This window comes from Vipera berus (assembly GCF_964194415.1).
Source record: "Vipera berus genome assembly, chromosome: 4".
Taxonomy (NCBI): Eukaryota; Metazoa; Chordata; class Lepidosauria; order Squamata; family Viperidae; genus Vipera; species Vipera berus.
This window is the reverse complement of record NC_138206.1, coordinates 36,013,213-36,031,787: the sequence shown is the minus strand read 5'-3', so window position 1 is coordinate 36,031,787 and position 18,575 is coordinate 36,013,213. Positions and strand designations below refer to the sequence as shown.

General features: G+C 41.5%; 1 protein-coding gene and 1 long non-coding RNA gene across 9 annotated transcripts in view; one reads left to right on the top strand and one right to left on the bottom strand.

Moving 5' to 3' along the window:
- Positions 1-7,281: 7,281 nt before the first annotated feature.
- Positions 7,282-15,507, bottom strand: LOC308667477. Its single transcript, XR_014026294.1, has 3 exons — positions 15,453-15,507; positions 13,029-13,102; positions 7,282-7,314 (listed from the first exon to the last, which is right to left on the bottom strand). It is a non-coding gene; the product is annotated as an uncharacterized lncRNA (long non-coding RNA).
- Positions 15,508-16,088: 581 nt separating this feature from the next.
- Positions 16,089-18,575, top strand: part of CD47 (CD47 molecule) — a 76,843-nt gene continuing 74,356 nt past the window's right edge. For 6 of the 8 annotated variants that reach the window (XR_014026293.1, XM_081326706.1, XM_081326707.1 and 3 more), the window contains exon 1: positions 16,089-16,295. Coding sequence is in view for 7 of the 8 variants with exons in the window: in XM_081326706.1 (XP_081182832.1) it covers positions 16,247-16,295 (49 nt within the window). In the remaining variant the exon portion in view is untranslated. The remainder of the gene's footprint in view (positions 16,296-18,575) is intronic. The other 2 variants (XM_081326708.1, XM_081326709.1) reach the window with 1 other exon arrangement.

The window sequence follows — 18,575 nt, the reverse complement described above, 5'->3', positions numbered from 1 at the left end:
CCACATCTCTGGGTAGTTTCCTTTGTCTTGCAATCCACGAATTAACACGGAAGATTTTATCTATATCTTCCATTATTTCATCTGCTGGTCGCTCCAACACCCCTTCCAAAACCTCAGAAACCATTTTCGTCAAATTTTCCTTAGGATTTTCTTTTAGGCCTCTGATTCTCAAAGCAAACTCCATCTGAGAATACTGTGTCGAAATCAAATCATAATCCATTTTCTCTATCACATTTTCAGTTTCTGTCATTTTGGCTTCCATTCTAATATCATTTTGAACAAGATCTTCCACTCTTTCATCCAAAATCTCAATGCTTTTAGCCATATTTGACATTACAGATGTGATGTCTGCTCTCATTTCTGCTAATTTCTCTGTAAACTTCTCCTCCAACTTTTTCTCCATTATCTCAACAAATTGTTGCATTTGCTTTTCCATAGTCTCTTGCAGCAAACTCTGCAAATCTTTTACTGTAAAAGCTGATACAGATTCAGATGCAGAGGACAATGGAGTTTTCACCGAAGACTGCTGCCTCAGGGCAGGAACTTTAGAAGATATAGCCGCCATTTTCACCCTCTATTGTTAACTACGCACTTTCACTTGCAGATTCAGCAAAGTCCATTGAGTTAAAGATCAAAACATCATCTTCACCAAAATCTCCTGCATCGCTCTGCCTACGTCCTCGTTCTCAAAAGCTCTTCCTTGCTAGCAGGGATGGTTGCGAACGCCCTGTTCTGCTCCAAAAAACCCCGAGCAGAGACGCCTTGCAGTCCGGAGCATGCCCAGGCTTCGGGGGGGCTCAATCCTTCCTCCACCAAAACTCTAAGTTCTGGCGGCCCCGGAGAGCTCTACCCCTACCTGGACGCTCACCCCCTCCTCTTCTCCCGAGGTGGGGGCTTCCGAGCCGCCGAACAGCTGATCGGCGCTGTTTTCGGCGGCTCTACGGAGCCGCGAGGCTGACAGCCAAGAAATGGCTGCCTCCAGCATCGCCTTGCCATCCGGAAGCTCATTGAGCAATAATTGACTTTGTAGGGAAGCATGTTATCATTTGATGTATATTTAACATATGTTCTACCTTTATTTACCTATTATATAATATTTGTATGCAATCCAGATGGCGAGGTTTGGGGCAATTTACAATAGAAAAAATATATATTTAAAATCATAAGATTAAAACATAAAAGCAGGGCTTTTTTCCTCATAGAACGCTCAGAATGGCGTTCCGGCACCTTTTTTGCACACACAAAAAAGCTTTTGCACAAGCTATGTTACTCCTTCTATTGGCTTTCCAAAGCCAATAGGAATTGCTGCTGAGCGCACCAAAAGACCTGGCTAGCAAACGTTGCACTGGCTAGTTGTCTGCAGTGAAAGCAAGTAGGCAGGAACTTGGCATCCCTCCCTGCTGCCCAACTACACCATCTCAACTAGGTAAGTAAGAGAGGACAAGGAGTGGGAGGTGGGTTCTGAGGAGTCCATGTGCACTCCATCCTTGTACTCACCCGTGTCAGCCAGGCTGGTGGCCTACCTGGTGCTGGACCTGCAGCACTGTTGCCTCGCCCTGCATGCCTAAGTGACCGCCCTGCATCGCCTGGCCTGCACTGCCTCTGCTGCCCGCCCCACGCAGCCCTACCATATAGAGCAGGCCCTGCTGCTCCCACAGCACCAGCCATGCCAGCTCCGGCCCCGGGGGGAGCCCACTGCCAACACCTCTCACACCTGTGACCACAGCAGTGCCACCCCAACCCACCCACCCTGCCTCCTGCGCCCGCCAAGATAAGAGGTCCAGCACCTTTTTTTTTTAGAAAAAAAGCACTGCTATCAAAAATAATTCATGCCCCAATCAAAAATATTTCTGTGGATCTCAGAAAAAAGAGTTGCTGATGTTCAGTTGGCTGAAAAAATCCACAAAATCATTGCCAAAGAAAATGCTCTATCAGCTAATAATCAGAAAGTGTACAAATGGAGAAACGTGGCAGCACTGTTACTCTTTCCAGGATTGTTTGTCTAAGAAACTTGCCTTAGGCATTCAATACAATGTTGAATTTTTCACGCCACAAACATTTACAAACTGTCTCTCATAACTGTAAGTATACAGAACAATATGGCAGAAGATTAACAAACAAGGAGGACGGTTGTTGGGCCTGAGAGTTTAGTTGTGTACTATATATTGCAGACAAAAAAAAACTGAATTTCAATATTTCTGCCAAATTGATTTTTTTTTAATTTAAGATGTGTACATCCAGCTATTCAGTTTGGAACTAATGGTTTAAAACTTAATATTATGAGTGAACATAATCATTAGGACTCTTAGCCAACAAATGAACATCTAAAACTACTTTATCACAATATAAGAATCCCAGTGAAAGAAAGTACTAGGAAAGTGATGGATGAGGAAAGTGATCTGGAGATTTAAAGATGAATCTGCTTCCTACCTATTCATAAATACTAAGATAAAACCACAGACCTATCACCCTGACCTCAATACCTGGGAAGATTCTGGAAAAGATAATCAAACAACATATCAGCAAACACCTTGATGCAAACAAAGTCATCACTAAAAGTCAACATGGGTTTGTCAAAAACAGATCATGCTAGACAAATCTTATTGCATTCTTTGACCAAGTGACACAACTAGTGGAGCAGAGGAATGCTGTAGATATAGTTTACTTGGCCTTCAGTAAGGCATTTGATAAAGTAGATCACAACCTATTACTTGATAAGATAGAAAAATGTGGGTTAGATAGCATCACCACCAGATGGATTCGTAGCTAGCTGACAGGCCGTACTCAGCATGTGGTCCTCAAAGGAACTGCATCTACATGGAAGGAAGTGTATTGTGGGGTGCCCCAGGGCTCTGTTCTGGGCCCAGTGCTCTTCAACATCTTCATCAATGATTTGAATGAGGGGATAGATGGGGATCTCATCAAATTTGCAGACGACACCAAGCTGGCAGGAATAGCCAATACTCCAGAAGATAGGCTTAAAATACAGGACGATCTGGACAGACTCGAACACTGGGCGCTATCTAACAAAATGAAATTCAATGGTGAAAAAAGTAAGTTTCTACATTTAGGCAGGAAAAATCAAATGCACAGGTATAGTATAGGTGGTACCTTGCTCAATAGTAGCAACTGTGAGGGTGGACTTCTGGGTGGCAAGGCTCCGTTGATGGCGGCTGTTTCGGCCATCAGCCCCGCTGCTTTCCGTAGAGTGAGTAAAAACAGTGACGATCAGCTGTTTGGCGGCTCGGAAACCCGCTCCTCAGGAGAAGAGGGGGGTTAGCGCTTAGGTAGGGGTAGAGCTCCCCTAGACCACCAGAGTTTAAACTCTGGTGGTTGAAGGGTGTGAGCCCCCCCGAAGCCTGAGTTTGCTCCAGACTCCGGGACGCCTCTGCTCCAAGGCTTTGGAGCAGAGCAGGACGCTGCAACCATCCCTGCTATCGATAATAAATTGTGGATTACTTGGATGCAGGCAGAGCTGTGCAGGAGAATGCTGTAATAGCAAGTATTTGAACTTTAACTTTGAATACTTTGAGAGAAAAAGTTGCAAGTGGTGCGGAAAGTGAAAGTGCATAATAGAAATTAACTGGTGTTAAGATGGCTTCTAAATCAACCAAAGTTCCTAGAAGTGCTGGTGCTTCGCCAGTTCAGCATTGTTCATTACAGGCTTTGATGCCTCCTCCTGTAGCACCCCCCACCAGCATTAACAATAAAAGATTTGCAAGATGCTTTACAAGATGCTTTGAAAACACAATCCCAACAAATAGCTGAACTTATTGAGGAGAAGAATACTGAAATAAGAGCAGACATTTTGGCTGCATTTCAAGGGCTTGCAGTTTGTATTGAGTGTCTGGATGAGCATGTGGAAGAGCTCAGTCAAAACAATATGAGATTAGATGCTAAAATGCTGGATGCTGGAAATGTGATGAAAAAGATTGATGATGATGTAGTAATGTTACAATATAGGAACATGGAATTTGCTGTGAGGATCAGAGGTTTGAAAGAAGATCCTAAGGAAGATTTGAAAGAATTACTGGCACAGGCCCTTGAACTGGTTTTGGAGCGCCCAGCAGAAGATATTATGGGGGATATAGATAAAATATTTCGTGTTAACTCTTGGATTGCAAGACAAAGAAAGTTACCTAGAGATGTGGTGGTTTATTTTACAAAGAGAGCAATTAGAAATGTGGTTATCCAAGCCTTCTATAACAATAGATTTACAGTTGCTGAGCAAGAAGTTTTAATTCTGAAAGAGATTCCTCCAAGAATTTTAAGGAGAAGAAAAGAATTTGCTGTTTTGGCAGATGAATTAAGGAAATGAAAGATTCAGTTTATATGGGAGATTCCAGCAGGCATGGCGGTGATGTACGCAGGCACGAGATGTCTCAATACAGCTTTGCAGGCACGAGATTTTTATTCTAATATTTTGAAGGCAGAATTTAAAGGAAGGAATGGTGAAGGAGAGAGTCAGTCGCGAATGGAGAGTATACAAGGAGCTACTTTGCAGAAGGTTAAAGAATCCCATCAAACTACAGGAGTGGATCAGACCCAGGTGCCAACAGAAGAGGTTAGAGAACAAAGAATGACACGGGCTGCAATTAGACGAATGAGACAAGAACAAGAACAACAGAAAGCTGCAATTATATCTCAAAAACCTACTTACAGTGAAGCAGTGGGAGGAGCAAAACCGAAAAGAGTGCAGGTGGTTTTGGAAGAGGCGCTCCGAAAGCTTCAGGTCGCAAAAGATGGCGACAAAGTTTCTAACTTGGAATGTTAATGGATTAAACTCCCCGCACAAGAGAAAGAAAGTATTTCAGTATTTAAAACAATTTAGAAATGATGTTATTTGTCTACAGGAAACGCATATTCGAGCAGCTGATCAAAAATATTTGATAAATTTTAGGCTGGGTACACAGTTTATTGCGTCTGCTCCTGACAAGAAAAATGGAGTAGTTATTTATGTTAAGAATAACTTAACAGCTAATTTAATTGAAACAGATACACAAGGAAGATATGTTATAATTGAACTATTAATAGAAGGCAAGAAAATACTTTTCGTTGGATTATACGCTCCTAATCAACAGCAAGGAGAATTTAAGAAAAAGATAAGGTTTTCTCCACAGTTGTTTTTGTTGGGTATTATTACAGATTTTACTGTACTAAATTGATGTTGAATTTAATTACGGCAGCAAGACTTTTAGTAGCGCAATATTGGAAGAAGGAGGAACTGCCTACTATAGAAGAGTGGACTTTGAAAGTTTCTAACTTGGCGGAGATGGCAAAGATTTCAGCATATTTGAAAGAACAGTCGCAACAGAGATATATTGTGGAATGGAGAAGATGGATTGAATATATTCAGAATAAATATGGGACTAAAAAGTTTCATTTAGTATTTGAATAAGTATTAGTTTTACATGGTGTATTATTAGTTATTAGTTATTTGTTAGTAATATAGTTATGTTTAAGGGGAGTTAAAGTGCGATAGAATTTAATGTTTTATTTTTGCTTGTTAGCATATTTTAGCTTAGGTTTGTAAAGTTTATACCCTGTATTCAGCTCTGGGAAGTCGGGGGGGGGGGGAGGGGAGGGTAAGGGAGGGTTAGGGGGAGGGGAGGGGAGGGGGAGGGAGTGAGTTTTTCTTTTTAAAAATGTACTGTAAAACTTTTCAATAAAAAAATAGTAACTGTGAGAAGGATCTCAGAGTCCTAGTAGACAATCACTTAAATATGAGCCAGCAGTGTGCTGCAGTTGCCAAAAAAGCCAACACAGTGCTAGGCTGCATTAACAGAGGGATAGAATCAAGATCACGTGAAGTACTAATACCACTTTACAATGCCTTGGTAAGGCCACCCCTGGAATACTGCATCCAGTTTTGGTCACCACGATGTAAAAAAGATGTTGAGACTCTAGAAAGGGTACAGAGAAGAGCAACAAAGATGATTGGGGGACTGGAGGATAAAACATATAGGGAATGGTTGCTGGAATTGGGTATGTGTAGTTTAATGAAGAGAAGGGTGAGGGCTGAAGGGTGAGGGGTGACATGATAGCAGTGTTCCAATATCTCAGGGGCTGCCACAAAGAAGAGGGAGTCAAGCTATTCTCCAAAGCACCTGAAAGCAGGAAAAGAAGCAATGGATGGAAACTAGTCAAGGAGAGAAGCAACCTAGAACTAAGGAGAAACTTCCTGACAGTTAGAACAATTAACCAGTGGAACAACCTTTCTCCAGAAGTGGTGAATGCTCCAACACTGGAAGTTTTTAAGAAGAGACTGGACAGCCATTTCCCTGAAATGGTATAGAGCAGGGGTGTCAAACTGCCGGCTGTGGGCCAGACGCGTCACGACGAAACCGCGCCCACCGCATTGCCAGCAATGGGGAAAAAGCTCCAATATGTCGCGCAACATCACATGACATTGCAAGTTTGACATGCCTGGTATAGGGTTTCCTTCCTGAGCAGGGGGTTGGACTAGATGACCTCCAAGGTCCCTTCCAACATTATCATCATCATCATCATCATCATCATCATCATCATTATTATTATTATTATTATTATTATTATTATTATTATTATTGAAAGGGAAGCTTCTTCAGTCAAATTGGAATCTCTTATGTTTTATAGTTGATCTGAAAGAGACAAAAACTCTCCCAGCATCTCCTCTTCCTTTTAAAACTCTTAAACTGCAAGTCATTTTCTATTTGACAATTTCCCTTTCTAATTGAGACATATTATGGAATGGAGGAGATGGATTGATTATATCCAGAACAAATATGGGACTAAAAAGTTTCATTTAGCATTTGAATAAGTAGTGGAGCTATATGATGTATAATTAGTTAGTAGTTATTTTGTTATTATTCTGACGATGGAGAGTTAAAGTGCGATAGACTTTAATGTTTTATTGTTGTTAGCATATTTTAGATTATGTTTGTTTGTATTTTTATACCCTGTATTCAGCTCTGGGAAGTCAGGGAGGGGGAGGGGAGGGGAGGGAGGGGGGGAGGAGGGGTTTTTTTCTTCTTTTTTTTGTATTCAAAAATGTATTTTAAAACCTTTCAATAAAAAAAGCTATGCTGGGATAAAGTAAAGATTCAAGCTTTGAGAATGGTCTCTTCTGGTAAAAGACTTTTTGGCTCATCTTGGGCTGAGATTAAATGCATGTACTCCTGCATTAGCCACATTTTCTTCTTAAAACACAAATATTAATATTTTTTATTTCTTTTTCTTTTAGGTTCAGCCCAGCTGTCCTTTGTAAGTACCCCATTTCTTGAAATAAAGCACCGTAATGGACCCAAAATCATCCTCCCTTGTGTGGTAACTAATCTGAAAGAGAATAACAGAATGTCAATGTTTGTGAAATGGCTATTTCAAGGAAATAATTTTTTCCTTTATGATGGATTTACTGATAAAGTTGTCAAAAACAATAGTTTCAATACTGCAACTTTTCTGAATCGCTCGCTGATACCTTATGGCATTGTTTCACTTGTTATATCAACAAAGCAGGCTCTTCTCGGAAAATATACTTGTGATGTAACAGAACGAAATAGAGAAGGAAGAACAACATTTGAACTGAGGAGGAGTTCAGGTAAGTTACTTGTTTAGATTTTCTGTGAAATCCATTGAAACTTTGATTTTAAAATCTATCCATACAGTAAACTATTCATATCTTGGAGAAGATAATGTGATCATGAGAAGAATACAGATGTCAGGTTTGTCTTAATATAAAAGGTAAAGGTTCCCCCGCACATGCGTGCTAGTCGTTTCCGACTCTAGGGGCCAGTGCTCATCTCCGTCTCAAAGCAGAAGAGCCAGCGTTTGTCCGAGGACGTCTCCATGGTCATGTGGCCGGCATGACTAGACGCCAAAGGCGCACGGAACGCTGTTACCTTCCCACCAGAGTGGTCCCTGTTTTTCTACTTGCATTTTTTTTACATGCTTTCAAACTGCTAGGTTGGCAAAAGCTGGGACGAGTAACAGGTGCTCACTCTGTTAAGCGGCACTCGGGATTCGACCCACCAAACTGCCGACCTTCTGATCGACAAGCTCAGCGTCCTAACCCACTGAGCCACCGCGTCCCTTGGCTTAATATAGCTAGTTATAATTTGGGTTTATCAATCATAATATGCCTTTCCCTGAAGTCTGTTTGTATAAAATAATATGAGTATATAAACTAGGCAGAGTAAAGTGACTTACAATTTCCACCACTCCATATCCATGAGTAGGACAGGGAAGTAAAGTGTGAATAAGAGAATCTAAAATATTCCACTTGGGCAAGTTTGGTAGTTTCACCGTGGAATGAAATTTAATTTTCAGGTGGTGATTGAGAAATAGTTTTCATAGTCCTCTAGTATGTGTTCCTAAGACTCTGAGAGAGGGCAAGGAGGTGGTAGTCAGAGAATCTGTTGAAATGTAAGATTTCTTGTTTTCCTTGTAGCACCAAATAATTTTGCCACAGGAAGGACTTTTAGCTTTTTTGCTGTAAAGCAGCCAGGAAGGATATGCAGCCAGGTTTGTTCATATGCACTGTGTTTATCCTGTCCTTTCAGAGGACACCACTACTGACTTTGCAGGCTTAATCTGCTACTTTCTCAGGCCTGAGTCATGATGTCTAATAATAGATGGATGGAATGAAGATTTGCATTCAGTATAAAGAAGTAAATTAACAGTGATGATTTTAAAGATATTGTAAGTTGCCCCAAACCTCGCCATGTGGATTTGCTACAAATATAATGTAATCAGTAAATAAAGGTAGAACATATGTTAAATATACATCAAATGATATATGCTTCCCTACAAAGTCAATTATTGCTCAATGACAGAGCAAGGAGTTAACTCAGAAGGACAAGAGGAAAATCTAGAAGAAATCTGTGCAACTTGTAGAAGGGAAAGGCCCACACTGGTAAATTAAAAATCTTTGTGGTCTGCAAAGGAATGCTGGTGGGCTAATCAATGATTTGGTGACTAGAGGATCATCTACAGTGTTGGAGTTCATGGTCATGGTAAGCCATGGAGGCACTAGGCAACATGATTTGCAGGGCAGTGGTGGTGATTTTATTACTTTTTTTTTAAGTCTGTGCTCTGTCCAAGGGTGCTTGGTAAGCTACATGTACAGGCCTGGTCTAGAATTTATTTTGGAGCATTCAACTATCTAGAGCAGGCATGTCAAACTCATTTTGTTTGAGGCAACTTCTTATAAAAGAATTGCCATTAATTTGTTTTAATAAAATAATTTAAATCAATTTTTCACTTGATTTCAAATTAAATGAATTATATTGGTTGACAATGAGATATTTTTTTAGTACAATTGCCAAATGCAATAAACTGGTTTTAGGTATATGTGTGCACTAATTATTTCAACACCAATACATTTTAACAACATATTCTATTTGTAAATGAATGCAAATGCAAATTGTACAATTTTTTGTGCAAAAATAAAACAAAATAACAGATTTAAGAGCTGTTATCATTAGTTATCCTTAGATAAAAAATAATTCCATCATCCAAAACTTTGTTATACTGTGGCAGAGATATTAACATAGGAAATAGATTATTTTGTTATCTAATTTTACCTTCCGAAAGACAGAAGCAGATGAAAAATGTGAGGTTCTTTCCTGTTGGCTTTTTTGAATTAGCTGTTTTAGATTCTAAAAGTTTAGTTCCTAAAGTAGTAATCCTGTAAATAATTTTAATGTTCTCTTCTAGTGCAGGCTCTTTTACGACTCAAGGACTTCAACTCCCAGAATTCCTGAGCCAGCATGGCTCAGCTTGTAAACCTCTCCCTTTCCTCTCAGCATGGCTGGCTCAGGATTTCTGGGAGTTGAAGTCCACAAGTCATAAAAAAGGGGCAAGAGGGGGGGATTGTTAAAGATAAAATGTATTTTAAAACTTTTCAATAAAAAAGGGGGGGGGGCAAGATTGCCTAGCAATAGGCTTTCAGAGGGAGCTTTATTTTTTTGCAAAAAAAAAGGTGCCGGAAAGCCATTCTGAGCGTTCTATGAGAAAAAAAGCCCTGCCTATAGCTGAATAAACTATCAATATCATTTACGTTCTTCCTTGGATAATGGCATTTAAGAAACCTTGTTGAGACACATCCTAAATCTTTCTAGCCCAGTATTGTTTTATCACAGGGGCCAAACCAGTGGGAAGTTCAAAAGTATGTTAAGATAGCATGCTCCCACTCATATTCCCTAATAAATAGTATTGGGAGCCAGTCTTCTATATCAGAAGCAGTATTTAGTCATCATAATTAGTAGGTATTAGTATTTTCCTCCTTGAATTTGGCTAATTTCTTTTTGGAGCCATCCAACCTGATGGCTAGTAGATACTTTGCAGTTGCAAAATTTAAATGTTAATTATGTGTTAGGTGAAGATGTATTCTTCTATAAATTAGTATCACTGGATGATTCTGGATTGTAATAATCTGTGTATGTGAGAGGGAGGGGGGGAGAGACAGGGAGAGGGAGAGAGACACACACACACACACACACACACACACAGAGAGAGAAGGCTCTTTCACTATGGTACTATGGTAGTGAACCTAATACAAAATAAAACAAAGAAAGAAAAAGAAAAAAGTCAAAAGTACAGGGGAAAAAAGATAAAAATAGACAAAATTTCTGATTTCCTTTGCAGCAAATATAACTGCAAAAAAGCTCACTGTCTTCTTAGCCAATTTTTCCCCCTATCATCAAATGTGCAAATCTTATGTGCATTTTTTCTCTTTCATGCAAAGGTTTATGCAATATGGGATTTCTAATCAGCCATTATTGTAGATATTGTTTTTTTCTCTAACCAAGAAAGTCAATTTAGCCATCTCTGCAAGTTTCATCATCCTCACCTACCTTTCTTCTATTGTGGATAGTGTTGAATTTTTCTACTTCTGAGCATGCTACCAATACTCTCATGGATATGTGAATGTATGATCTGCAGTAATGCATACAGAGGAAATGACCAAAGATAGGTTTGTCATGCCATATTTGTTGATGCCTTATGTATGCAAAGTTCTATCGTGTTAAAAACTGATTCCTGAATATGTAGTATATTTAGCATGATCCATCACTCGCCATGGTGCACAGAGATTCCTTATTTTTTTCCAGCTATCTTTGCCAACATGATCTATCACACACTGATTGATATTGCCCTAGGTGTAAAGGGAGTTTTAGACATGTATGTGCACTTGTCCAAAGCTAGTGATGGGTGTAATTATCAGATGCTGTGATTATGCATTCCTTTTAATTTTAGATTTATATTCATTGTATTGACTGAGCTGTGTTCGTTTCACACACAAACAACCAGATGGAAATCAGTAACCAACTTCAGTATTAAACAGAACAAGTGCTGCTGCTAATACCATCTTTCCATAGTAGCTGTCACAATACAGCTTCACCCCTCCCTCCTTTTGCAGAGAACTCAGCATGTCTGTTACACATCTGCTTTCCTACGCAGCACCCCGCCCCCCCCCCCTTTGAGAGGCAGCATCAGTAACTGGTTGTGTGTACGTGCCATGGAGGCTTCTAGCAGAGTGTGGGTGTACTAGGCAGCCGGGAGTGGGTGTGCTTGGAGAGCTCCCTTGGCAGCCAAAAGATGAGTGGGTGTGCTGCAGCGATCTGGACTCAGCAGCGCAGAGGTAGCATTGCACAGTCACTGCACATTCAGACACTGTGCACCTGAATGCAAGGCCAGTATTGCCAGAAAAAGGCAGCCTGTGTTTCGGTCTATTCAATTACTATCTAGAGAACTGAATCAAGAATTTCTCCCTTTGTATATTCCCTGAGCTTCAGTTAGTTTTTTGTTGGCTATAAATGAGTGCCTTCTGACTCCCTCTGCAGAGAGACGACTAGCTGGGTATTGTATCTGCCTCCACCCCTCTGAAACCTTTATCCTTTCTATCTGATTTCTTTTCCACAGGCAGCTAGATTGAAATGCTATAGGAAATCTTGATTACTGGCAAATTTCTGACTGTGTTATGGCTTTTCAGGTAGAAAGTATATTTTGTCTAGGGTCAAGGTGCAGGAGGATTCAAAGCACCTACCCAATGGGAACAGCGAAAAGAATATTCCTTCAACAGATACATACACACACACAAACACACACTTTACACCATCAAATTGTATGCTTAGCCCTGTTATATTGAAAATGAGTTCTAACAGATCAGGCTGAGCTCAGCCCTGAAACTAGTCTTTATTTCTAGAACAAAGAAGTCCTTTTAAGTAGATGAAATATTCTATTCTCTCATTGAACATAGTCAATCTTGCTTCCTTAGGAATTAATTGTTGCTTTTAGAAAGTTTTTTTTTACAAACTAACAGCTATAGTTTTATCATATTTTAATACATTCTTTTATGCACATCTTTGCTGGAATATATTTACATTGATTTCACTTAGGTACACTTCTATACATCAGCATGTTCCACTGGACTTAATTTTCAGTCACAACACATAGACCACTTTTGCAAATGTGCCAGGCTGCCGGCAGAACTCAAACACTTATGTGAATATTCCCACTTAACCTTCTTCAAGCAGAAAAATAATGCAATGGTACTTATTTTATCATTTCCAAACGTAATGGTTTGTTTTGGCAATAATTAAAAATGGCAGCTTATAGACAAAATATTTTGTGGCATAAGCTTTTGTAAATACTGTTCACTTCAACAAATACATGATTATCCTTATCTAGAGAAAACTGCTTTTCGTGAATTTAATTCAGTAGACTATTGGTCACAAAAGTTTGGTGTATTAAAAAAACCGTACAGAAGTAGTCACATATTTTTGTCTGAAGCTACAGATTTATTTACACAAAATTTACCCAGCCTAACTTATTGGGGAAGAAAATTAAGTCAACATTTTTGGTCAGGTGTTTTAACAAAGATTTTTTTAATTTTAATTAGAAATCAGCAAATTGCTAATGGATACGAACACACAGGTTCTTCAATTTGACAAACTCCTCCTAAGTTAAAATATTTGATGCTGTATTTAGGATTTATTTAGCAAATTTACTGTCCTTAATTATATTGTGTTCTGTCTTATCATTGTACACACCTTACTTCTGTCATCTTCAATTCACCTTGTTCTGCCTTATGTAACACAGCACATTTTTTTAATTCAGAAGAATCCTGTGAAATAATAAAAGAAACCAAGGCTTTGAATGCAGTCATTCATGTCTTTTGTTATCTCCTGTTTAGATTATTGGAAATTGCTCTACATGGGGCTGCCCTTGAAGATCAATTAGAACCTTCAGCTGGCCAGAACACTCTAGTGCACATACTCACTAGCTAGTACTGTTATCTATATTGTCATATCACTGCTGCAGGAGCTGCACTAGTTGCCAGCATGTTTACAAGTCCAGTTGAAGGTGCTGGTTGCTACTTTTAAAGGCCTATATGGCTCGGGACCAGGGTATCTAAGAGATTGCCTTCATGAAATAGTTTCAGAACTATTGAACCCAGATGGCCCAATAGCCTCTACTACGAGTTTCCATCTATTAGAAGAGGTGGCGGGAGAAGATGACAGTATTAGGTGTTCTCAAGGGCAGATTTCTTCCAATGAAAAAGCTTGCCCCTTAGGTGACTGTCAACCTCCATCCTTATGGCATTCAGGCAGCTTGTAAAACCCAGCTTTTCTAGAATGCCTTTGGGAACTGACTATAAAGCTACAGTTCATTGTTTGTGTGCAAATGAGTGCATGCATACATGAATCTTTATTATTTCTTGTTATAAATTATTGAAAAATTTAAATGTATTTTATTATTATTTTAATATCTGCCAACTGCCTAAAGTCCATAAAGATTAAGGCAATAGCTAAATTGCATGAATAAATAGATTGTGCCCAGGTGTAAAAAAAAATGCATCTAGTATAAAGAAGTTATTTACAAGACAACATAGCATTATTTGAACATAAAAATAGATCGGATCTAGTTCATTTACAAATTCATACTCCATTTTGAGAATGTAAAGAGGAAGAAAAATACACGTTAATATGAGTTACTAGAAAAAAGTATAAGACATGAATGCCATTAATAAACTTTCATGTTGGGCATCAGTTTTCAATCAAATAGTTCAGTTTTCTACTATTTGCGCCGGACCCAAGATAAGACAATTAAATTCTAAAATTAGGGAAGAGTCTCACAGTCAGTGAAAGAAAAGTGAAGCTGAAAGGAGACTGGATATTTCAGCAAGACAATGATTTAAAACAGGGGTCCCCAACCCCCGCTCCAGGGACTGGTACCAGGCTGCAGCATGCCAGCAACTGGGCTGCAAAACAAGGAAAGCCCCATCTGCGGGACGCAGGCAGCACACAAAACCACACCCCCTCCGGTCCCCAGAAAAACCTCTCTCCACTTAACCGGTCCCTGATGCCCAAAAGGTTGGGGACCTCTGATCTAAAACTTATCTCCAATTTAACCGTGAAGTAATTTCATGAAGGAAATTGGGGTTCTGGAATGACATTCATAATCCCCAGACTTGGATAGTACTGAAAATCTGTGTGGAGTTGTGAAACATAAAGTGTATGCAAAGACACATAAGAATACTTGTATTTCCAAGCTAGAAAGTTCTGGAAGGAAGAGTAGAGGAAATAAATCCTAAAACAAAAGTAAGCTATTTGCCTACAGGAATGCTCAGATGTTATTTTCTGGCAAAGGAGTTAGTTTACTAAGTCATGACTGAAGGAATATCCAAACACATGCACAACATTTTTTTAAACAAAGGCAGAATTTGGTACACCTCTGTGATGTTGCCTATTAAATTTGAGCTTCTCCAACACCACCAAAAGAATATTCCAGTCAGCAGCATTTAGAGAACAAATGATTTCCCATATATACAGTCAGTGCTTTTTTTGTAAAAGAAAAAGGTGCCGGAACTCACACATGCCTTGCCTACCCTACAAGGTTCCATCCAAAAAAGGTGCCGGAACTCCGTTCTGAGCGTTCTATGAGAAAAAAAGCCCTGTATACATTATACCTGGGGTACTCCAAACAAATCCTTGGCTTATTAACAACATTGCCAGTAATAATTGGTCTTGATGAAGGAAACTTCTACTGTCTGAAAGATGGCCAATTCTCTCCACATGTCTGAGTGTAAGTCCTAAGATGTTGACAGCATGGTATTTATTATATAGCAGCATATTGAAAAGGCTGTAGAAAGGCCACATTTATCTCAGTTATTCTAAATTAATTTACTTGTGATGCTCTCTAGCGTGATTTATAGTTGAATTTAAAACGCCAGCTCTTAGAATGACTGTGTTTAACTTCAAATGTCCCTAAAACATGATGCATTTATACTTGATGTAAAATGGTAGGCACCAGCACAGCGAGGGTAAGGGAACCAAAAATATATAAACAAAAATCTCTAATCTAAATTCCCCGGTGTAGAAACCTCAGATGAGACCAGGGAACGAATACATCTCTTATTTATAGCTAATGCTTCTCCTGCAGCTGTGTGTGTTTAAAGGCTCAAGAACCCTTACTTCGCAACGCCCTCGTATTATTATAAGGCTGAGCGGAAACCCCTCATGGAAGAGCGCGCTAAAGATTTCACGAGGAGTTTTTGCTTCGGGCTTCGCCGGAGCCTAACGGCCAGTCTGCTGCGCCATCTCAGACTGCACATGCTGTTCAGTACATAAGATGGGCGAAGACTTCTCTTTGGCGGCGGCGGCTTTCCCTGACGATGGCAAGCTTCAGTGTGACGCAGAGTTCCTCCTTTGTCACGCCAAGAGCCCGGCGTTCATTTCCAAGTCTGCGCAATTCCTGCGTCGCTAGAAGACCCGGGAGCAGCCGAAAACGTCGCCTCGCCAGGCTCGAAACTTTCGGGGGACGATTTCAAGGTCTCTAAAAAGGGTGACGCGATTCTCGAGGATCGCCGAAGCTCCTCCCTGGGTTTGCCCCGTACGAAGCTGGAAAGCACCTGGAGGTCTTCTTCAGCTCTTCGCGACAGAAAGCCCACCTGCTTCCCAAGTTGTAGCGCGCAGAGTCAGTCCGACAGTAGGCTACGGAGGGGGCTGTTCTTCTGCCACCTACGCCTTCGTCTCCCCTCCTGCGGCGGAGAGCGAAAGCGAAAGCCGGGTGTGGCTCCGCCCCGCTTGCTGCGGCTGGAGGGAACCGTCGAAGCTTGGCAGGCTGCGGGCTTGGGCGGCTCCTGATCCGCGTTCCGGATCTAGTATCCCCCCCCCCCCCACACACACACACACACTATCTTTCGCTTGGCCTGTGGGAGAATCGTCGCGGCAGAAAGCGGATTGCCCTCCCTTGCGCCAGCCTGGACATGTGGATGCTATGCGTGTGGTGGGTGCTGCTGGGCACGCTGGGTGCCGGTGAGTATTGGTTCTCTCTTCTTTTGCTGCGCTCGCCCTCGGCGGCGCTGTTCCCACTCCGAGTGCTGGATCTCCTCTCACTTTCCTCTCGTAGCCTTTCGCCTCCCTTTCGAGTCGAAAAGCTAGCTGGTAAACCCTGCGTTCTTTGGTCCGCGGCGATTCTGGAGTAGTTGCGCAGTTACTATTCCCTTTTTTTCTGCTTGCCCGTGTCCTGAAGCCCCCGGGGGAGCTGGGTTGTCTTTGGGGCTCCAAGGACGGTAGAGTAACGGCTCTTCAAAAATAGCGGAAGGGAGAGAAGCTGCCCACCCCCACCCCCACCACCTCCCCGGGCTGGTGAGACTTTTAGCTTTCCGTCCTATCCGTTGACTGCGCCATGGCAGATAAAGGCTTGGTTTGTTTGGCTGGAGTGTACCGCTGCCTTGCACCACACGTCCTCTCCCCTCCCTCCCCGTTCCCCCGAGCGAACCCAATTACTTCGACAGGCGTAGGGGTGCTGCGCTCTGGGATTGGCTATCTCTTTTAACGCCTGATGCTTCCCATACGCTTCGCTTCGGGAGTCCTGCAGCTCCGAATGTGCCGTGGCAGAAGTGACAGCAGGCAGGCAGGCAGGCAGGCAGGCAGGCAGGCAGGCGGGTGGAGGTTGTTGAATGTGACTCCGAGGTTCGCCGCCGCGCTTTGGAATATGCAGAAGACGACATTTCTTTCGGTGTGTCGCTTTCTCACACCTTCTGGTTGGTTTGCGAGACATTTCTGGTGTTTTTTTCCTTTCTTCTGGTTAATGGTCACCGTTGATGGCTGCTGCCTTTGGAAGAACTCAGCTAAGCGGTTGTGACGGCGTATAAGCCACCTCTTCTTTTTGACGTTAAAACTTCGGAGCACGTGTGCACAGCAACTTCACACACACACACACACACACACACACACACACAAACGCTCCAAATTATATGTAGTAAAATGAAGGTGAAAGTAACCATTTTCTTTTCCCTGGGCCACTGCCCTATCTCTCTGGGAAAGAGAGCAGATAGGACTGAGTAATCTAGTTCAGGCTTGCAGTATTGCATGTACAAAACGTATTTCCCAGCAACACAGGGTGCGACTAATGGAATCCCCAATCATGGACAGATTTCGAGATAAAATGAATCAACGTTACCCTAGCATACTTTTAATCAGACTCTTAATGAAGAATTTTGTGGCAAGCAAATTGTTGAATTATATGGGGATTATGAAAGCTCAAAATTATGCATTTCACACAGCTGTTCTGTAGAAATGGATGTAATAAATTATCTTTTGGCACCTTCCAGCTTTTTGAGAACAACTAAAATTGGTAAGAGTTCTGTGATGCTTTTAACATTTACCTTTAAAGATTTATTGACAACTTGGCTTCATTTAGTGGACAATAGTTTTCAGATTCCCAATGCAAACTCTAAAAGTCTTATTTCGGTGATTTGGAAATGCCGTTTGGCTTTTTTTTATTTCTAATGAAAGTCTACCACCAGTGTCAACTTAGGAATTGACCTCCTGAGCTAAGAATAGTTTGACCCCGGAACCAGTAAACCAGTATGGTGATGATCTCTACTGGATATATTCAGGCAGAGTCTAGGAGTTATTTCTCTGGGTCGCTTTAATCTGAGTTTCTGGTCTGAACATAATAGAATAGAATAACAGAGTTGGAAGGCACATTGTAGGTCATCTAGTCCAACCCCCCCTTGCCCAAGCAGGAGTCACTACACCATTTCTGACAGATGGCAGATGCTTAGATCAGGGCTTTTCAACCAGTGGTATGGGTATCACCTGTGGTACATTGGCACCTGGCAGGTGGTACGCGACCATCCTAGAAAAGTGGTAGCGGGGGAGGGGAATGAGCTGAACCGGTGGCAGCACCGCACAAACCTGAGCAAGAGACGGCTGGAGCTGCAGGGCTGTCTGGGCTCAGCAGAAGCGCCAGGATTAGCACTTCTTCGGGGATGTCAGGGCTCAGCGGAAGCAGCAGGATCAGCGCCAGACTCCAGCTGGAGCTCGGCGCTGATCCTGGCACTTCTGAGCCCAGAAGAAGCGCTGATCAGCTGGAATGTTGCAGCATCTCCAGGGTCTTGTGATTTACATTCACATACTTGGCAACTGATTCATATTTATGATGGTCACAATGGCCCAGGGTCATGTGAAGTGACCAAAACCTGCTGCGACCACCCAGCAGATGGGGGGAATAAAAACCAAACACCCCCATCCCACCCCCACTGCCAATTCTCAACAGAAATGCTCACAACAATGAAAAACTCAGAC